Genomic DNA, 22,783 nt, shown 5'->3' on the forward strand with positions numbered 1-22,783 from the left:
GACAAACGTGTGATATTATTAGTTAAACCCAAATACTTCCGTTATCCTTTACATCTGTATTTTTATGAATTCCAGGGGAATCTGATATCTGAAGCTTCTGACTAGGGCTTCTTGTGTATCTCCACAAGGAGAAGAGGTAAATTACCCCAACTTCTGAGAAGAAGAAAAAACTCATTCTGAAGACAAAGAGCCTTGTCTTCCAATCAGCTATTTCTTTCTTCGGTGTCAGCCCCTCCATCCCTCCTTCCCGCACTGAGTGGTCAGGTGGGGAAGCTGCCCCAAACGCGATCCCTGGGCATCTTGGGCTCTCTGGAATCCTAGAGTCTGAGGATGGCAGTAATGGGGACAGAACTTTGCTCAGCTCTCAAGCTGCTCAAGTTAGTTTCAGAATTAGAGTTAGTATGTATGGAACACTATAAACACAGCACAGTATCGGGGACATTTAAATCTAAGGACATTTTTTTCTTACTCCACCTCTTGAACAATAAGACAAGCACTACCTTCACATCATGTAATGATATATAGTTTGTGAGTCTTTTAGGGTATTAATTCTGCATTTCTCTAGCGTTATGGAGAATACACATTGATTACGTTAATCACTTTTCAAATTCAGAATTTCCCATAGGATAAAAACATTCTTTGTTAAGGGTAATTAGCTAACACACACATACACACATACAGGGTGCACACCCACTGGAATTTTAAAATAATTTCCTTTTACTTGTTTTGGAACAGCATTAACCACCAGTATTATTTTTAAAGTTTTGCTTCACCATTCAGATAACTTTTAAGACAAGCAGAAGGCAAATTTTTAAATGTGTTTCATATGGTCTGTTTTGTAGGGTAGGATAATCTGGATAAATCTTCCTTTGAGACATTCCTTCCATTTATCTCTTTGTTTCTACAACAGCTAGCTTGTTCTTCACCTCTAGAAAGCTTAACTTGACTTTTCCAGGGATTTCCAATTATTTCCAGATGTTGGACAAAATATAGGCTTGTGAGTACCATAATTTTCAAAAGTTCCTCACCTCTTACATTTGTCCTTGATCTTTTAAATGCTATGCTCATTGGGGCGCCTGGGTAGCTCAGTGGGTTAAAGCCTCTGCCTTCGGCTCAGGTCATGATCCCAGGGTCCTGGGATCGAGCCCCACATCGGGCTCTCTGCTCAGCAGGGAGCCTGCTTTCTCCTCTCTCTCTCTGCCTGCCTCTCTGCCTACTTGTGATCTCTGTCTGTCAAATAAACAAATAAAATCTTTAAAAAAAAAAGAGTTTAAATGCTATGCTCATCACTACGTTTTCTAGAGTGGCATGGGTTATAAGTCATCCTGAATTTGCTTCCACATTCATATTTTATATTTTGCTCAATTTACACCTATTTTTCCTCCGTTCATTGCCGGTGTCCCCAGTATCAGTGACTTGGTTCTTGATGTTTTGTGTTCCTTCCTGAGGCTTACTGAATTTTCAAATACGGAGGCATTTTCTGAACTTATTCTCAGTGTGGGTTTCTAAGTGGTGAAGGGAGAATCCTCATCTGTGCTGCCTTCACCAGCTGTGTAAATACAGCTGGAAACTTGCAAGTAGACAGGGGCGAGATCATAAATAGGTTTCCCTATGTGTTTCGGAATGCTGTTCTGAGAACCACGGACCCTGAATTTCAGATGAGCCTCCACAACTCCAACTTTCATATACATATTTAATGGGACTTTCTAGATTGGGACAAAGCCTTGTCCTTGGAGAACATATTACTTCTTTAGCTTCCAGATCTTTCTTGGACCTTCCATTTTTATAGTATCCCCAAACTCGTAACAAACAGAAATATTACAGATCTTTTACCCTTCCAGATGTTTGGTGCAAGGAAGGTGCATTAGTTTGCTAAGGCTGCCATAGTAAAGTACTACAGACTCGGTGGCTTAAACCAGGGGTATTTATTTTATCACAGCTCTAGAGACCTGGTGGCTTAAACCAGAGGTATTTATTTTATCACAGCTCTAGAGACCGAGAGAGAAAGAAACTGGTAAATGGCTGTCTTCTCCCTATGTCTTCCCATGGGCTTTCCTGTGTGTGACTGTGCCCAAATCTCCTCTTCTTACAGAGACAAAAGTCGCAGTGGATTAGGACCCACCCTCAAGACCTCATTTACCTTAATTATCTATTTAAAGACCCTATCTCCAAATACAGTCACATTCTGAGGTACTGGGGGTTATCACTTCAACATATAAATTTTGGAGGGGACACGAGTCAACCCATCTTAGGAAGGAGGCACGAGGAAGAGGGAGATGGCAAGAAGGAACTTATTCACGGCTTGCTGTTGGAACATAGACTACACGGGTTCTACTCTCAGTAGGTATAAAACTGAACTCATTGTCACTCCCTTCTCCTCCCAAATCCACTCTTCTTCCCATATTTTCCATTTTAGGAAGGAGCATGAGCAGTCACAAAGCCAGAAATCTGGGATCATCCTAGACTCTTTTCTCCAGCTAATCTCTAGTACTCTATCAAGCCCCCAAGGAACCCTGCAATTCTGCCTCCTTCCCTCTTCTCCTTTCCCATGGGCCATTCCGGATTACTCACCTGGATTACTCTAAATAGTCTCCTAATTGATCTCACTTCCTCAATTCTTCCCCTTCTCTCTACCCAAATGCATCCTCTGAATTGCGCAAAGAATAATCTCTCTAGGGGGGAAAAAATCTGTTCATGTCACTTTCAGATTAAATATCATCGATCATTGTATATTGCTTTAAGCATATAATTTAAATTTCTTAGCTCAAGCATGCAATAAAATTCTTTCCTTTCAGTTTGACTGGTTGAACTTAGGTCACATGCTTATCTATAGCCCATTATCAGCTCCAAACAATTTAATACACTGATGGGCTAAAACCACCAGGGTCTGTTCTTCAGAATCACTTTCCCTGGAATTTAGGGACTATATGGCAGGGGGATGAGGGGGTGGGGGCGTTGGGAAGGAGGAAGACTAGGACAAATCAGGGTTTCATTAAGAAAGAGGAGGAGGAAAGAAACAATGGGTGTCAGGCAAGTTACCAGAAATGTCTACTATAGTCTGTTCCTTCATGGAATTTACAGTCTGGTGGTAAAGACAGAAAAATAAAGCCAAGGTTACAGCAGTGTGATAAGGACAGTGGCAACCCCTGAGCACAAAGACTCCTTTCTAAATCAGGCCAGAGGTTTAAAGCACATTTCCTAAAAGAAGTGATATATAACCTAAATTTATGAAGCAAGAAACACACTGGGGAAAGGGAAAGGGCCATTCTGGCAGCAGGTACAGCAAGTGAAAAGGTCCAAGAGTCATGCTACGCAGCATTGAGACTGAGCAGAAGGGGTTAGGAGATGAGGCTCAGAGAAAATACATTGTATAAGTTTGGTTGTATAAAGTTACTTATAATATCTATTGTTTGAGCCTCTGTAACTGCAGCTAAAGGTCAAACATAGTCTGTAGTTTCACCATAACACAGCACTCTGGTCTTCTGGTGTAAACCCCAGTCAAACAGTAAAGAAGGTTAAATCAGTTCTCAGGGGTCACAGAGCACTGACTCTGACCACTTTACATCCAGCCTTTTGCCCGGAGCCCAAACTCATGGAACTTGTTACCCAAAACCATGAATGAAACAGAAAATAAACACAATTACAAGACTATATATTTGAGATGCATTTGAGTATATGAAGATACATTTGAGAATGAAATACCTACGGGAGATTGAAGGAAAAGTCTGCATCTAAAGCCTATTCTAATGTTTTTTTGAAAAGATGAAATTTTTTTGAAGATTTTATTTATTTATTTATTTGACAGACAGAGATCACAAGTAGGCAGAGAGGCAGGCAGAGGGGGCAGGGGGAATCAGGCTCCCCGCTGAGTAGAGAGCCCAATGTGGGGCTGGATCCCAGGACTCTAGGATCATGACCTGAGCTGAAGGCAGAGGCTTAACCCACTGAGCCACCCAGGTGCCCCAAGCCTATCCTCTTTTTGACCAAACCCTGGACGGAATGTTCTTTGGCAACCATGCAAAGGACAGAACACAAGGGTCAGCTTCTGACCTAGGATTCTTGCCTTCTGGAATCACCTGGCTATCCCCAGTCACCAAGCAAATTCCTTAGATCATGATTTACCCCTGCCTCTACCCCAAATGTCACTTTCTTCCTTCTTCAGTTTGCTGGCTTTTCTTCACTCTTTACAAATTCAACTTAAGCATCGCCTCCTTTAGAAAACTGTCTTGGAGCCCCCTGGTCTGATTGAGAAAGGAGCCTCCGACCTCGCAGGGTGCCCTGTTCCGAGCTTGGTCTACAGTTGTCCTTATCACTCCGTGCTGCAGCTTTGGCTTAGGTTGCTTCTCCACCCCCTCCCTCCAGACTGCAGATTCCATGAAGATAAGAATATTGCCCACTTCTTTGCCATCTTTCCTAAGAACGCCTTGCTTTTGTTCAGGTCTCTGTCCCTCCTGCACACAGTCCACATGACTCAGGCGAGGCCCCCTCTCCCACCTCAACAAATGGATCTGATTGTTTAAGACAATGGTCCTCAACCAAGGTCAACTTTGCCCCTTCAAGGAACATGTGACAATCTCTGGACACACATTTGTTTGTCACCACCAGGGTTTGCTACTGGCATCCAGTTGGTAGATGGCAGAGATGCCACTAAATATCCTACAAGAAATAGGACCTCTCCCTTCCTCTGCCCCACACCTTGGCCCCATCAAAAAATCATTCAGGGGTGCCTGGGTGGCTCAGTGGGTTAAAGCCTCTGCCTTTGGCTCGGGTCATGATCCCAGGGTCCTTGGATCGAGCCCCACGTAAGGCTCTCTGCTCAGAGGGGAGCTTGCTTCCTCCTCACTCTATCTCTCTCTCTCTCTCTGCCTGCCTCTCTGCCTACTTGTGATCTCTATCTGTCAAATAAATAAATTAAAAATAAATAAATAAATAAATAAATAAATAAATAAAAAATCATTGAGCCCCAGAAGTCAACAGCACTGACGTTGAGGCATCCTGTTGGAAGTCAGTGTTAGCGTGACTTTGCTTCCCGAATGGTCTAGGGATAAATGTATGCCCTAAGCAATCAAGGAGACTGAATTGGAGGGCTGCTATTCTACGACTGGAAAAGAACTGGATGATGAAGCTAGAAAATTGGATTGAGGTCACACTGTGGTGATATCTGAGTGGAAGGCTAAAGTGGGGTCTTTATCCTGTAATGAAGCAGGGGGTGCTGTGATTAGAAAGGTATTTCAGGAGAGTGGGTCTGCCGTACAACCTGCAGGACAGATGGGAGGGGCTGGAGTGTGCTAGCCAGGATTGCGGGAGCCGGCTATCCTCACATCTCCTGAGTGAGGTGGCGTGGCGCGAGTTCCCTCATGTCCAAGTGTTTAGTACAGTCTCCTCTACCCAGAAGGGCTCAAGAATGTTTCTTCGATAGTCAGATTGTAACCGTTTTCTGGAACACAGTAAATAGACTATGATTGTGACCCAGTGTTCTTGTTTCTTAAAACAAACAAACAAACAAACAAAAAAAACAACCAATGTCACCCGTATGTTTGTGGCTATAGCATAAAAAAAATAACATATAATAGATCCCAAATTTCTCTGTGTTTTTAAAGGGCATCTTAGTAAGTTTTGCATAAATATTAGAGTCCGTGTGTTGTATGTTTTCTTATAGAAGTAATTTTTGAACATATCTTCCTGGGATAGATTTTTGATTGATGTGGAAGTACAGTGCCTTCTTAGATTACTTTTGAGGCCAAAGATCTCAATGTTGAGGTGCCTTTGAACCAGACTTCTGGGGATTTAGACCTACTGAAGCAGCCTGAGGTTCTTCCTGTCCCACCTTCTGACTCATTCCCCAGACCATCTACCTGGGAGGTGAACATTGGCTCTGAAGGCATTTAGAAGGTTTGATGAGTTTTGTGTCTTCGATTTGTTCCTAGTAATGGCTCCAAGGTAAGTTTTTTGCAGGAAAAATGTGATGTTTTAGATTAATTCAGGTAAACTCCTAGCTGGTCCCTTATGTGTCACATTCACGGGCAGCTTAATAAGGATTTGCCTCGGCAGTGGCTTTTGTAGTGTGAAAGATCTATGGGCCTGGCAACAACTTTATAGATAATTTATTCTTCAGAATTAAGAGTGTAAAATATTGCTATTTAAGGTGTGTCTATCTATACCCCCAAAAACCTTAAATCTAAAAAATAAGACCATCCATAAACATGTTTTTGTAAATTCTACCTCCCCAGCACCCTCTTGTCTGTCTTCTCTGTTGTGGTGGGAAAACACTGCTTTCAGTGATTAGAACTAAAATGTGAATGTAAATTTAGAAGAGGTTATGATCTTTTATATCTATCTTCTTGGCAAAGCATTATAATTAGGAAATAATCTCCTCTAACATCTGACATTTACCATAAAATGATAATTCTGTTTTGTTGGCAACAAAACCAAGTTGTAGCAAAATTTTGAGCTGTTACACTACTATGAAGATAGATTTTAAATAAGAACAATTTTTTAAAAAATCTGAAATGTAAAGCACTTTTTTAAAAATGCAATCTGCGAATTTAAAAAGTATGATTTTAGTAGGGCAAAGAGCACGGGTAACAAGCTAAATCCTTCAATGAAAAAGGAGCAAGAGGGGAATGTGTCTCGGGCTGATCATACCAGGTCGCCGCTCTTGCCTGTTCGGGCGCGTGCAGCAGTGTGCACGCGTGCGTGCTGCCTGCACAAGCGTGTGCCCAAGTGTGCGCGCGCAGCCACGGGGCCTCGGGGCCGGGCCTTCGGGGTGCTCCCCAGCCCGGGCTTCCTGCGGACTGGGGCGTGCACGCGGAGCCGGCGGGGCTGCGGGCCGGCGGGCCGTGCGCAAACGCGTGCCTCACGGCTCTTTGTGTGTCGGTGTGCGGCTCCGCGCCGCCGGCGGGCACCATTTTCTGCTCCGCTCGGGACAGGCACATAAAAGGGAAGGCGGCTGCCGCCCGTCGCCGTCCTCTTTCCCTCAGATGCCCTCTGCTGCAGGTTTATTATTACAGTACGGGCCGCGCCGCCTCTCCCCGCGGCCTGGCGGCCTGCCGGGCTGTGCAGCGCTCTGGCCGCCTTCACGCCTGGCGCGCCCCCAAACCGCCTCCTCCGCCTCCTTATTTGTCTGAAAAGCAACCGCACGTCGAGGCGTAGAAGCCCGCCCGGGGCGGGAGACCGGGCCGGGGTGTGCGCGCGCCGCGCTCCGGGGCGGGGCCGGGGCCGGGGCGGTGCGCGGGTCTGCAGGGGCCCCTATGTCCCCCGGGGCCCTCCCCACCGGGCGGGTGCAGTGGGGGCGGCGCGGCGCGCAGGGCGCCCGGGGTGCGGGGTGCCTGGGCGCGCGCGCGCTGGCCGCTCGCCGATGGGGCCCCGAGTCGCCGATTCCTGCCGAGTAAGCAGTCTGGCTCCGCCGCGGCCGCACAGTGGCAGCAAGGCTGGGGCGCTGGCGCTGCGCCAGCCCCATCAGAATTAGCTCATTGTTCACTAGCACACTGGCAGCAGAGAGAGGGGGAGAGAGAGAGGAGAGCGAGAGAGACTGAGACTCTTAGAGAAAGAGACACACACACTCTAGGAGAGAGCGGGAGGCAGGGAGACCTTCCCCTCCTCCTTTTTCCACGGCTGCACTTCTTGGAAGTGAAGCCGGTTTGGGTTTTGTTTCCCTTCCCCCTCCTCTCTCCTCTTCCTCCACCCCTTTCCCCTCCCCCTCCACTCCCCCTCCCCTTCTCCCTCTCCCCCCACCCCCAGCTGTCTTTCTAGCATGATGCCCTTTTTCATCCACATTTGTGTTTCAGGTGTAGAGAGGAGAGAGTGAACAGGGAGCGGGGCTTTTGTCTGTAAGTATATGCTATTCCCATCCCCGGCCGGGAGCGCTGCTTTCTCTTTTGTGTCGATTTCTTGCCATTGCTCTTAGCTGGACCCTTTAGCCCTGCAGAGTTCATGCTTCTTCCCTCTCAATTTTAAAGAGCCGAAGCGTGTACCTTGAAGAAATACTGGTATTTTGGTCCTGCTGCATTAAGGCTGGAATTTAACTTGGGCTTTTTTTTTTTTTTTTTTTTTTTTTTAATGCACAAGTTAAGAGGGAGAATTCTTTTGGGAAGGGGTGGGGTTTTTTGCTTGATGGTGTGGTTAATTTTTGTTCTTCTTGCTCATAAAGCATTGTTAGGAACTGTTTCTGTTTCTTTGCATTAGGTGCACTTTGGTGCATGCCCCCCCCCCAACCCTCTTGATTAAATGAATTCGTGTCCCTCCATCCGTACACTTTATTACTTTCTCCGCGCTGCTGCCGCCGCCAAGGGTCTTCTCAGACATTCGATCTTGCAACACTTTTTCTGCATTTTCTTATAAAGCACTTGAACTTTGGGGGAGGGAAGGCTTAAAAAGAAATGACTGCTTTCTGCTTGATGATGATAATAATCTGATTTGCATTTATGTGTATCTATGATAACATTATAGGAAAACTCTAAGAGCTTATGATACCCTCTTGGAGAACTTTTAGTTTCTCCATTCATCTTAATTTTTGTCATAACTTATGTTAACAAAAGAACTGTGTTCTGCTGACATGAAGGCTGAGAGGAAAATCACTGCAGCATATACATTAGTGTTTGTTTGGTATAGAGAGAAGGGCATAATGGTGTATATTCCTGACTTTTTCCCCCCCAGTGTAGTGTTTTGTTTTTTTTTTTTTTTTTAAACACGGAAGGTTATGTAATGCAGTGCCATTTCCAAAAATATCCACTCTGAGGCATTACACTACACGGTGGAAGGCTGATTCCTATTCTGCTGTCTTGATTGCAAATATACTGCCAGTAGTATGTCTGGGAACAAAGAGCAGCCAGAAAACAATCTATCTTTATCACTTGGTTCTACTTTTAAGTTGCTAAACCTTTTGAACTCCTTCAATTTAAAGATGAACCAAACACTAAGAATAGCCCAGGACTCTGCAAAGCGGGTACCAGGGATTCCTTTGTCCCCTATTTAAGCCTATAGACCCTTGGAAAGCTCTCTCCGAAGCCCCAGTGATTACAATAATTTGCATGTAACTTATCTTAACCATGGAAAATGGCTATTTGTCCGTAACCTTTCAACAGACATTTTTCATTTGCGGACCTGCGGTGAGGCGATTTGTCTATTGTGTTTAAACATATTTTGCAGGTTGGTCTCCCTGGACTGAAGAGAGGGAGGGTGCGAGGCCAAGACTGTTAGCGAGTCTCAAAATGGTAAGAATGGGTCATCAGAGGGGATTCTCAGGAGATTCTTGTCAGTCTTTATTTCATGTAAATATCAACCACCCGCCTTCATCCTGCCTCAACCCCTTATTGTTCCTACCCCATTTGACCTTTAAAAGGGTCTCTCTCTCTCTCTGGCATGTGGGAGCTTTGCAGTACAGCAATTTATATGAGCTGGATGTGGTGAATTAGATCTTTTGATTTGCAATCATTTTGAATAGAAGACTGAAATTCCTCTTTCAGAAGTGAAGATTTATTTAACTTGAACAACGGAAACTGTTCTGTTCTTTAAGAAGAGTGATGTGTTGTGACACGCAGAGAAGAGGGGGCAACAGTAGATCTCAGACAAAGCAGCGGGTCCTAGTTTAGAGATAGCTAGAACTTACCCACGGAGTAGGAGTCTGTGTCCTGCTAACCAAACAGCCATAGTATCTGCTTGCCTTAAGAGCAGTGTATATGAAGAGCTTGGACTTTGATATTACTACACTCTGTCTCTTGTATCTCAAATGGTATTGATACTTTTTGTGGACTTGTACCTTCACTTCTGAGGGGCATTACTCAGTTTCAGAAGCCAAGCATGCTACCTCTAAAGGAAAGTGTGACTATTTCAGACAAGCATTATGATCCACAGAGAGGGCAGTTTCGTGTTTGGTGACTGATTAAAGAGCAAAAGAGATGAAATACATATCAGAAGCCGTTGAATAAGTACATTGGCCTCGTATGAAAAAATGTCCTCCTTGGAAATAAGGTTGGACTGCAAAAACATAACAGAAATGTCCAACTTTTCAGTTAAGTACAACATGTCCCACTGCAGATGTTTATACTTTCTAAAACACCTCTTTGCCACTTAGAATGTGTGTTTTCCAAATTTAGTTTTAGGGTTTTATTGTTTTTTTTAAACGAGGGTGGAATTTAATGAATCAAAATCGAATCTGATATACTGGATGTTTTCTTTGAGAACAACCCAAGTATAAGCTTCCAAGGCGAAGAATGAATCAGAGCAATTAAATGAGTTCAGTTTGAATCCTATTAGCAAGTAAGCTCTTTATTTTTTGTGTATGCCTCCCCGTCAGTCAGTTCAACAGGTGGGTGTCAAAGCCTCAAGTAAAATAGCTCTTGCTCCGACTCAGAGCGTAGAGGCCAAATTAAGGAACATGAGGTGGAAGGGCAAAAGGGATGAGCAGAAAATTAAACTGGTCAGGGGGTTTTGCATGAACATTCCTAACTTCATATTAACTCCTAATCAGTCATTGTCTCAGAGTGCTAGGATGGTAATAAAATGCACTGTCACAAAGTATTTTTCTTTTTACTGAGACTGGCCCCATCCACTTGTCTGGTAGCTCTTTATCTAGAATCTTACCCCTTGTGTCTCCGTAGTTAGACCATGAAGGTTCATGTATGTTGTAACATGTCCAGTGACCAGTTTGGTTAGACATAAATCCGACCGCTTACCCTGTCAGAACTAGCCCTATAGGTCACGCTCCAGGAGTCAATATCATGTTTCTGTGTTAGTGAGTGCAGTGAGCTTCGTGAAAGGCCAGCGTGTGTGCCAAAGCCGAGAATGGAAGTTGGAACGATTTGAATGCACAAGAGTAAATCTGAATTATTATTACATGTTGTTAATTTCTTACTGTTGTCCTTTATGTATGGTGGCAGGATGAGAAATCACAGTTTGTTGCTCTTGGAAGGATTTTTACTCATGGAAAAATTCTCACAACTTTTTGGTGATCCTTTCATCAAGATGTCAGTCCCTTTTGGCACAAGCCCATTGCCTGAAATGAAACCACCGACAGTTATTGTCTGTGGGTGATTCCAAGTAACTTTCTAGCAATTCGCTTATTCCGGGAGGCCTGCGCTCTTAGAAGGCTTTGCATATGTTAATGTTTAAAAAAAGTTTCTATTTTATTCTTTAAAAAACCGTTATTAGTGGCACCTCCTTTTCTCCTTTTGGGCAAAATGAAGTTATTTTCCTTCCTCTATTAAAACTGGAATTACTTTGCTGATCTCTGTGACTGGCTTATTTAGCGGAAAGATGTAGCCTGTGTACAATGGAAACTTTGGCTGGGGAGGAAGTAGCTCTAACACCTGGCCGCCTCTGGAAAATGGATGAACATGCCTTTTCTGTTAAATGTGTATTTCCATTTACATAATTTGAAACACTAAAGAGGATCTAATTTCAGTGTACTTAGCTGGTTTAGTTAAGAGCTTATGCCAAATACGAATTTATAATCAGCTCATTCCAGGGTAAGAAATTACTGGTAGACCTCAGAGTTCAAAACAGAGAGATTCAGAATCTAGACATTTTATAAACCCTAAAATGATGATGTTCCACAGCAATAATTTGAAGAAACTCAAGAATCCTAGAGTGCCTTTATTAAACAAAAAAACAATTTGTTAATTCTCCCAGGCACTAATCACATTGTATTCTGTGTAGGGGATTCTCTGAGCACAATTGCGGGTGGCGGGGGCACACCATGTATATAGATAAAATGTATTGTGTTGTACAACTCAGCACTGTTAAAAGATGTAATTTTGAGTATAGTTTGCTGTGTCTTAGTTGACCAGAGTGTTAGTTCAGTAACCCATTCCCGAACTTTTTAGGTTATCTAGTAAACATGCATTTTTCCAGTTGCCCTTTTAAGTTTTTATTTATTTATTTATTTATTTATTTTTGCAATTAACAAGATATTGTGAGTCTCCAGAGAGCATCCATATTTCTTTAATTTATATTTGGCTTTCTGTTAAATTTGAATTTCTGAGATCTATTTTATATGGGCTTTTGGTATTTAGGTGTTTTATTTTCAAGGTACTTGCTTCAGGTACGTCAGTGGTAAGAAAATGCTAAAGAATGAGCAGATGATCTTATTGGATAGTTTGAAAAAAATGAATTATTTAATCCAGTGTCCAGGTTAAGTCCTGATTTTGAACAGGATCACCCTCTGTGCAGTAAGCTTGCCTGTGCATATGTGTGTCCACAGACTCACAGTGACCTACACATGGACTCATTATGTTTTAATGGAGATCTAGGAATTGGAACAATTCAAGTTCTCTCTAAGGCTGATGCTGAGCTTTTCAAAAAGATGAGTTGACTCTATTGTACTGTTCATAGAGCTCTGCTTTTTGTACAGTCTGTGAAGTGGCATTCATGGGTTTACAAGGAGACTCTTTCAATAATCTCTCCATTAACATAAGGTTTTCTTGTTTAAAGAGAAAGACAAAGATTGAGGAGGGATGAGGTCCTATTGGTAGCTGTGCCCTTGGGCTTTGGAATGTAAATTTACAGGTTGCTCAGTTGATTGTGGATATGTTGGAGAGTACCTAGGAGGGTAATTTTATATGGTGCTATCTTACACAAGGCCTTCCAGCACACTGTGAGGGGGAGATTGGGGATTGTTTGGGGAATTAGGACAGTAGGGATTTTCTATCCAGCTTTAACAAACCCAGTCCAGCTTCCTTTGGAGTTATATAGATAATTCAGGCAGGAGAAGACATTTGAGCAGAAATCTTAGAATAAACAGCTACTCAGAGTGTCACTCTATTTTAACCTGATAGAATTCTTAAAAATTGGTATGTAAAGCAGATCATCATAAGTACATTAAAGGAATTCACTTTATTTTAAATTTTAAAATTAATACTTCTAAAGTAGAAAAACACACTTCTGAAATGCAACTGCTTCAGAACAATGCAATAAAATACGAATACTTCACTAAATTAGATGAGGGACCTCTAAATGATAAGTGTTATACATTAAGCATTCACCCACCTTGGACTGAGTGGGGAGCCTTGGGGTGAACTACTGGCTTCCTTGGTCTGGCACATTTTTTTTTCTTAGTGGTATTTTTGGCTAAAAACTCTTTTAAAGTCTTATCCACACAGCCAAAGTGAAATGGAGCATTGATCACTTATTGGAATAATTGTGCCTAAAACAAAACAAAAAAGCTTGACTTCCTGATTCGTCTTGGTTATTCAAAATGTTGCTAGAGTGATAGAGGAGTGGGAAGGACTTGCCTAAATGATCTGTGTAATTTCTTTGTTACACAGGAAAAGACTGGGGATAAGGAAATCTTATCAGCAAATCCAGTTTGAATACATCAGAGGAAAATGTATTGAATGTACTTGGGCTAGGTCATCTTGGTTGATCAAGATATATTAAAAGATTCCAATTTTAAACTGCTCTTTTGCTTTGAACTGGAAAACAGATTAACCATAAATATTAGCCCACATCTGTAGAAATTATGGTTGCTAAAAATACCATTTATTGGGTCTAAATTTATCTGAAATAGATATTTCTAGACATATTTTGCAGGTAGGGACAGCTTCAAGGATTTCTGTCTCAGTGGTTTAAAAAAAAATAGCATTGACCCTGAAATTGATCTGCTAGTGCATGACAAGTATTAGCAGCTCTAATGGCTTGGGATTTAAGCATTAACATGGCTCTCGACTAAATTCTAAATATCAATTCAGTTATTAGTAGCAATGACTTGGTATTATTAACCTGGGTGTAACACTAGATTATACTGTCCTGCATTATTTGTTGGTTGAGTCATATTCATTTCTTCTGTTGACCAAATAACTTAGAGGATCCCAGAGGGTTCATAAACTTCATATGCACTGCTTAATAAAGTTTTAAATACATGTTAGAAGCTCAATAAATATTGGGTTGGACTTGTCAAAGTTCACCCTAAATGATTGAATCATGTTTAGTTTTAGTGATCTGGAAGTAATTTGTATCCTTACCTTTTTCTACGAGCTAGGAAGTTGAAGTGAATGTAATTTTAGTTTTCACAGTAAATTATTTTCCATGATTTATTAACAAGAGACCAAATTTGTGGTTAGGCCATAAAGCCACTTGCCAAAAGAGAGTGGCTTGCAATTGTTCGCAATGACCAGCTGTTAGAGCCACACTCTGATCAACCTGGTGATATGCTGGGTGATATGCTGGGCTCAATCCAGCTGTGGCGCTCAAAGCTTACAGCAACTTTTCCCATAGCCCTAAGAATCCCCTCCGAGATCCGGGGGGAGCTCTGACCCCCTAGTACTGGAACTTCAAAGCCCTCACTTATTTCTAGTATAATCTGATTCTGTGATATTATGAAAATGACCCTGAAAACACAAAGGTGCCATGACTGAAAGTATTGAAGAGAATGAGAAGAGTTAGTTGTAGGATTGCGCGTCTGTTCCCATGCCAACTGGACAAGTACTTTCTGAGCATTTTATTGGTGCTTCGTTCTCCCGCATTACGGAAGACGCACACTTGGCCCCCTGCCTTCGGTCGACTTGTATTTTAGTTGTGGAAGGAAGACTAACGTGTGCAATGAACTTAATGTCAGGTGGTATAATCTGGTTCTAAATTGTAAGATGCAGAAGAATGATGTTATTGAACACTGGGGAATGGGATGGTAGAGGAAACAATTTTTTAAGGAGGTAGAAATTAAGCTAGACCCAGAGACAGCAAATATGCACACCTCCACTAACTCCTACTATCCTGGTGGCAGATAGGCCAATCAAGCCTGATTCTCATTCTCATTATTCAGCCTGAGTAGAGAGCTCAGTAATAAGTGATTGGAGTTGGCATTAAATTTGAAACCTAGACGTGGACTCTTTGCTCCTTGAGAGCAGATACCATGCCTTCTTGAGCTTTTTATCCCTAGGGCTTAACACTAGTCCTTAATAATTATTAAGTGAATGAAGAATTAGAAATATTTGGATAGATTTAGATGAGAGAGAAGTGAATTCCAGATGAAGGGATTGCGTTAGAAAGATACACTTACTTGCAAGAGTAAGCATGGTGCATTTTTATACAGTGGGGACTGTCCTCCTTCCTATTTAGGGCCTCTCTGCTGTCAAGGACAGACCTCACAAACTAGACCTAGAAGTCAGGATTTGATGTGCTAAGTCAGAGGAAGCCACCACCAAGCCGGCATCTTAAAGGTGGCCTAGGGCTGTCACTCAGGTTCCAACCTGTCAGGTTCTTTGCCTTTGGACTGTGCCCAACAGAAAAGATCGCAGACTTACACATACTTCTGGTCAGCTTATTGTGTTGGTGCCTCTCACTGTCCTTGGCTGGGGTGGAGCGGTGGATAGAAGGAAGACCCCCTCGCTACAAGGAATTGCGAAGGAAGAAGGGAGCACAGTTAACCTCTTTCTCTCGAGAAGGTGGCAGCACTTCTGCTGGCCACGCCCAGCCGCTCCATCAGTGCCCATGTGGCCAGAGGGGGTGTTGCTGCCGTGCCAGCACCACACTTCCCTTCTGTGAGGCTAACTGGGTGTAGCCATGTGCTAATCAGTTGCAACCACATGGACCCAGTTGGTTCTCTCTCTCCACTTCTTCCTGATTGGCCAGACATACTTACTCAAAATTCAAGCCAACACTGACATCATCATCATAAAATTGTTTATAGTTTGAGGTCCTGCAGGCTGTTACTAAGTTAGTCAATAGTCTAGTGAGAAGGGAATCTCATCACAGGATAAACAGAAGTTGGGGAAAGCCAAGACTGAGAAGGACTTTTCTGGAATTTCTTCTCGATACAGCACAGACTCCTAGCTTAGAATACATCAGCCTTGAGATTTTCAGTGTGAAGTGATTCCGCTAGCTCTTTTAGTCCTTTCAGATGTGGCTGGACTTACCCAATTCTCTTGGTAAAAGTAACATAGGTAAGCATGGTTCCTTGAATTCTTTATGCCTATTCTCACCTCATACTTCCAAATAACTTATTTTTAATTTCTGTGTTTAGACCTTCAGAAGTTTAATTTCTGTGACTGGGCAGCCATGCCAAGAATTATATAAACTTATCTTCTATTCTAACCACAGTGGAATATATTTTCCTAGAGGGACCAGCCACTTGTTACTCTAAACATACCCCATGGGTCCTTCCTGTGTCTTTGCTTGCTCAGTCCTGGAAAGAAGGTTCCTTCTGACAAAATAAATGTATTCTTCGAGACTGAGTGTCTATGACAGCTCCTTTGTGGAACTCAGCCCTGCACGTCCAGCAGGAATGATCTCATGCTCCTCTGTACAGGCATCACCCTTACAACATTCTACTCGTTGGCTGGCTTATTTCTGCCAATCTGTTCTTCTACCCTCCCAGACTGGAAACTCAAAACAAGAACACTGACCCCTGGTAAATGAGCATCAACCCTCTTTTTGGTAGCAGCTTAGACTGTGATGCCTTGGTTTTGTTTTGTTTTGTTTTCTTTTCTTTTCCTCTACGGTTAGGATGGTGAATTCAGATGTGGGAAGGTTTTATCACCGAGAGGGAACTCTCAAACAGCTAGTGAAGTTCATTAGCATTCTCTTTCCACGAAGTGGAAGGAAGCCCTAACCTTCATTGTCATGTTCTAATGGGACCTTGGAACAGACCCCTTGATGTCTCTGAACCAGTCTGATCGCTGCTTCAGTACCTATCCAGGAATTGGTGTATCCTTAGTGATCAATAAATGTCTATGGAATAAATGAGTCAGTAGTCATGGATACATGGAGATCTGTTATTTCTGGGCAGAACCAGGAGACTCACCTTGAGATTTATAGCTAGTAACCGCCCAGTGCTTTGTAGAATTGTGACAGCTCAGGTTATAAAACGTATGGCCCAGGAAATGAGATGAGCATGGACGGATTCTGAATTGATTACTGAAAAGCCCACTTCCCCGATCATTAAAGGAGGCTCCGTGACCAGGGAGGTAGGGGTGTAGTGATATGAAATGTAAGCACACTACAGAAACAGCTCCCTTCTTGTACACGTCCTTCAACAGAGGAGGTCCTAAAAGAGTCCAGAAAGTTCACTTGGAATGGTCTGCTCAAAGAGAAATCTCATTCTGGGGTAGAGTCACATGTCTCCTCCAAAACATGGACCATGTGGTGCTGCTCTGTGCAGGAGTAACTCTGTGTCCCTAGAGGTTCCACACATGGTGTGTTAGCAGTTTGACTGAGGCCGTCGTGACAGCAGAGCGTCACCAGCTCTGGTGCCCAAGGGGACCATATCTTCGTTAAAAAAAAAAAAAAAAAAAAAAAAATCACTGCCTGTTACTACCTGAAAGTGCTTTCCATTCTAAGCATTGTGCCTTAAAAAGTGTTAGGATTATCTAGCTGGAGATGTTCTTAAACCCTCAATTTGTGACCGTGCTTGTTCAACATCCATCCTTACTTTTGTAGACTAAAATACAAATGTGAACGAAGGTGACTCGTGTCTGAGAAGGAGAAAGAGAAGATACATGAGAGAACGTGGCCAATGAAAGGAAGGTCTGATTGCCCAGTTGAAGCCAAAATTGGGAAACAGAGCCCCTGATTGGAAAGAAAGGAAGAATAGCTGAGTAGTCATTCCCAGTAATAATACAAGCCAAAGACTCATACCAATAAGTGATTAAAACAAGAGGGAGATTCATAATGTGCACACACGTTTGGTGGGGTCGTCCAATTCTAGCTCCTTTCCCTTCTCCACTCCAACCGGTGCTCAGATCACCATCACACACCACTGTCCTTTGATTACTGGGGCAGGTAACAGCCTTCCTGTCTGAACAGTGTTTGATACACTTCCAGCAGGGAAAAGTACTGCAGTCCGGTGGCTGAACAGAGAAAAATCTACAAAAGTCGTTGTGTTTAAAGTGGGTCCAGGCATTTTGAGGACGCTTTTGTTGGACAAAGTCAGTGTCGGATATAGAGCCCGTCCTTGGACAGGAAAGAGGAGAAATTAGGAGAAGATACTGCATCTTTGGCAGCCAACATTCAGAACTGTCAAGGAAAAGCTAGAGTGAGTAGTTAGCTGGATAAAACTTACGAAGATATTAATAAACATGACGCAAGTAAGGGATTGTTATTAAGTGCTTTTCCAAGAAGTACTGTTTCATGCCCTTCATCAAGTGATCGTAGTGAAAGTTTCCCAGAAGGCTTATTGGGACCACGATCTGGAAGTGTGTTCTTGTTTGGCCAGGTAGTTGCTGAGTCTTAATGTGCTGTGTGGGTCTGGCAGCAGCCCATGGTTGAATACTTAGCCTAGTGCCTCCTGCGCTATGGGGATTCTCTGAGTATGGGCAGAAAGGATGAGTGTGCAGGGAATGGAACCATTCTTTGAAACATGCACAATCAGGGACTTCCAGTTGTTGTATGTTTCAGAAAACTCAGATTTGAAAAGATGACTTAATTATAAGCCCACTCCTTTCCCAGATAGACATCCCAGGATTTGGTGGCTTTGTTCTAAAAAAAAAAAAAAACATTTTTGGAAAAAATGTGTTTGCTACCCTGGCACTTGCAGCCTGAATTAATGGGATGTACTCTTGATAAGATGTTCATTCTATAGGATTGAAAGCTACCTACCACATATTCAAGACTTCATGGAAAGTAGATAGGTAGTACATATTTTCTGATTAATTGGCTAGATAATTGAGATTATATGCCCAACCAATTCAGTTACTCCAGCATCAGAAATTCTGCCCACATCTTCTCTGAGTCCTTCTCTTGTACATAATTGTGATCCTTAATTACCTGGATTTGACTGTTTCTGAAGCCTAGATGCTGTGGACCATAACTGAGTCTCCATTTCATGCTGCCCTGTGGAGACTTGGGTCTAATTATACATCAGGAAATGCCCCCGGCCCTCGGACATTTTGCTCACTTCTTGATAATAGAATCTTAAATTATTCTGATCTTGTTATCAAGGTCTGGAAACCAAGTCTCTACCTTTTTTCATCTTTATTAAGCATATTCCTTTTCCTTGTTTTTTTTTAAATGTTTTTTAAACTTTAATTTTATTATATGAAGCTTAACTGTCTACACTGTCACAATCAATTCAATCAGAAGTTCAAATAAACTTGTTCTTTGGACTCATAGAAACAATTCATCTGATTATTAATATGAATTTTTACTAAGCTGATCAGCTGCCCTTACATCCCTTGGAGAAAGCCAGAGGGGCGCCCTATCTTTCAGTGTGATTGAATACAGTACTCCACACATAATTGGAGGATCAAATGCTATGTACCTTGTTAATTATTGTTTTGTACCTTCATGATGGTAATAACTAGTGATTGGCTTGTTACCCCATCTCTACTTTTTTCATTTTTTGTCTTAGAACTATCTGCATTTTTACATTAATTAGAAGTTTCCCAATGGAATGAGGTTAAATTTGTTTTTCTTTCTGAATTACTATTCTTGGTAGTTGATACACTGTCTCTCTGGGCTAATATGTGTTTATTTTTTCCTCAATTGGGACCACTTTATATTTTTATGTGGTAGAACTGACTCGAGCAGCACACGTTTGAACTGCTCTGGTCCCCTTATATGCAGATTTTTTTTAGAAATACAATACAGTACTGTCAGTGTATTTTTGTTTTGTGATTTTTTAGTAACGTTTACTTTTCTCTGGCTGACATTATTGTGAGAATACAGTATATAATAGATATGATGTATGAAAGACGTGTTGACTCTTACTGGTAAGGCTTCCGGTCAACACTAGATTATTAATAGTTAAGTTTGGGGGGAGTCAGAAGTTACACACAGATCTTTGTGCAGGGCCTTGGGACCTCTATCCCCCATGTTAAAGGGTCAACTATATATGGTTTCTATATTTGAAGATCATTGATAAAGATAAAATTTTAATTCTCCTTTAAGCAGTTTGTTTTTAAATGGAAATGTTGAAAAGCAAAGTTCTAGTGAACACGGGTCCAAATACATTTGATGAGGGAAAGCTATTCTGAATTTGACTGTGCATTGCTAGGCCATCTGAGAAGTTGTCTGAGAGTTCATCTGGGGGTCATATTAAAACAATTTGGTTTCTCAGCAAATGCCCTTTGTAATTAGCTGCAGTGATTGCTAGATACTAGTTTTGTTCTAAATATTTCCTTCCAGGGAAAACTGAAAAAAGACAAAACTGTGATGACCAGTGTAGCTTGGATTTAACCAGATCCAAAGTCTTAACGTGACCCAGCCAGAGCTGCTGCGCTAACAGTTCTTCGAGGACTGTAGTGACACATGGTTACTGAGAGCAAACCCTGTCTGCCCTCAAACTGTGCTAACTGGTTTGTAGGTAAGTTATTTTTGAAGGGCAGCCAGTTATCAGAAACACAGGCGGCAGAGCCGCAAATATTTTTGAGAAAACTCCTCTTGATCGTAGGTGTCAGAAATTCATCACTAGGGCAGAAGGCAGAGATGCTCAACACGCCCGGTTCTTGGGAGATGGAAAACAGGCCCTGGCTCTCAGGGGAGTTCATGGCAGCGCTCCAGGTGGCTCTGGGGAAGTGGGGAGAAGGGCCACGTTGACAGATAGTATTCCATGACAGGAGAGGTGGGGTTTTGTGACCGTGGGCAGGCTCCTCAACTGCTCTCCCTCAGTATTCTTATCTGTAAAACGGGGAGGATGATGGTAAGGACACCCGGCCCAGATCCACTTATGTGCCCGATGCTGTTGCCAGCACTAGATTGATGCATTTCATCTTTGGGGCCACACTGTGAGGCTTCACTAAGTGCACGTGGGAAACATGCCTAAAAACATTATAAAGAACCCGTGTGTGCATTTCCACCAAAAACCGCAGGCCTCCAAATTTACATGCTCTGCGTGTGCGGGTTCCAACAACTCCCATGTACTGCTTATAGTCCTCTTCCTTTAGAGAAGTAGAGTTTTGACGACTGGTTTACAGTAGAAGAAAGACTGGGGAAGAAAAACAAGAACATGAGGTCTAAGTATTCTGTTGTTGGAGAATGCTGCTGGCACTTGGAAGGAAGGCCTGAGTTTCCAGTACTACCCTTTTCGTGTCAATGAGAATGTAAGTGAGGGAACACAGCCCAGCGTCCTCTAACGTGGCCTTCCTTCTGCATTTATCTTCACGCCCTGTAGATTCTTGATTCTTTGGTGACTCCCAGCCCTGAGCTGGTGGCTGCCCCTTTGGGCTTATTTGCTTCCCACAGTACTGCCTGACTGAGCCCTCATCAGAGAGAAGCCTCCTGAATCAGACCATGTCCACTCCCCCTCCTACTACCGCCCCTCCAAGACCCTCCGGTGAGGTTAAAAATCCAGATGGTGCAAAGGGGCACATCCATCCCAATCTTACTCTCTTCCTTTTAGGTTTTTGCCTGTTTTCATAGGGAATCCTCTTATAGCCTCTCTGTGACCTGAGCACTTAACAGCATGCGGATACAGATCTGGCTCGATTTTTCCTTTTTTTTTTAAAGCCAAACTTTTAATAAGGTAATCAGCTTCTGATTTAAACCAATTTTAATTACATCCTCTTGCAATAGAAATGACTTTCCCTCCAAATTTGGTGATGTGTTATGACGCTGTTTGTTGTTGAAGAGATAGCCATGTTTAAATGACCAAGGCAGGGTTTGGGCCCGCATGGAGCCGTAAATGACTTTTGCTCAGTGCTGGGTTGGGGCGGTGAGGGCAGTCTGCAGGAGCCAGTAGGAGAGGGCACGTTGATGGAGAGAGTGGACAGTTTCTTTGGGAATGCGTGCTTTGGGACAAAATGCACTTTTTGGAAAGTTCAGTCTTGAACATGTCAGCCACAGGAATGCTTTGAGATGTCCACAAACTCCTCAAAAGCAACTGGCTATCTCATCCTCCACCCAGACCAAGAAAAGTACCAAATCATTATGTCTAGATAAAAACAAAACAAAAAAACCTTACTACCTTTTGATTGATGACTTTAACAAAATAAACTGATATTTGAGGACTTTTTCTTCTATGTTGGTGAAAATTTTCCTAAGATTTTAATGAGTAGCATATACTTTAGGACAAGAAGAAAGGAAAAATGGCATTCTTAGTAGAAATCAGACTTCTATCTTAGTTATTTGAAGGTGAAACCTAGCATACCTAAAATTATTTAAGCCAGCTAATAAAAGCAAGTCTATCATATGGTTTCACTTATTTGTGGAGCATAACAAATAGCATGGAGGACAAGGGGAGTTAGAGAGGGAGAAGGGAGTTGAGGGAAATTGGAAGGGGAGGCGAACCATGAGAGACTATGGACTCTGAAAAACAATCTGAGGGGTTTGAAGGGGCCGGGGAGGGAGGTCGGGGGAACCAGGTGGTGGGTATTAGAGAGGGCACGGATTGCATGGAGCACTGGGTGTGGTGCAAAAACAATGAATACTTTACACTGAAAATAAATTAAAAAAAAAGCAAGTCTAGATGTTTCCTATTAACCTTGGAATGTGCTCCGAAGAAGTCCTGCTAACTCTGATGTCTGGTACTGGAAAGCATGTCGGCAGCATTACCCTCATTTGTGGCAGAGACTTTTGTTCAAGAAATTCACGAGCACAGTTTGTTGTACTGGGCACAATATAGTTTGCTTTTTTCTCTAGCTCTCCCCCCCCTTCCCCAACTTCCCTTCTCTTCTTTCACCTTAAAAGTAGGAGAAACATTGAAAAATGTAGTGTTTCTAATTTCTTAATTACAAGTGAAAACCAAGTTCTATTAGGGAATAAGGTGGTCCAGACTTAGAAACTCAATGTGTTAAGTAAATATTTACTCTGGTTCCACTCCAGGGAGGTAAAAGATTTTATTAACATATTTGTTGAGGTCATAGGGCCAAGGAAAAGCTTATGCCATGCTTAAATGCCTGAGGGGCTTTTTTTTTTT

The 22,783-nt window shown here is 42.5% G+C and overlaps 1 protein-coding gene across 2 annotated transcripts in view; it reads left to right on the forward strand.

Moving 5' to 3' along the window:
- Positions 1–7,325: 7,325 nt before the first annotated feature.
- The window catches only part of NREP (neuronal regeneration related protein), a 28,994-nt gene continuing 13,536 nt past the window's right edge, over positions 7,326–22,783 (forward strand). Inside the window, exons 1-3 of one of the 2 annotated variants that reach the window (XM_032844964.1) lie at positions 7,326–7,387; positions 7,788–7,829; positions 9,148–9,212. In XM_032844964.1, coding sequence (XP_032700855.1) covers positions 9,210–9,212 — 3 coding nt within the window. In that variant the 5' untranslated portion in view covers positions 7,326–7,387; positions 7,788–7,829; positions 9,148–9,209. Of the gene's footprint in view, positions 7,388–7,509; positions 7,639–7,787; positions 7,830–9,147; positions 9,213–22,783 lie in introns of those variants that run through there. The other variant, XM_032844957.1, reaches the window with a different exon arrangement.

The sequence above is a fragment of the Lontra canadensis genome, unplaced genomic scaffold (genome assembly GCF_010015895.1).
Source record: "Lontra canadensis isolate GAN:19392208 unplaced genomic scaffold, GSC_riverotter_1.0 scaffold4, whole genome shotgun sequence".
Lineage (NCBI taxonomy): Eukaryota > Metazoa > Chordata > Mammalia > Carnivora > Mustelidae > Lontra > Lontra canadensis.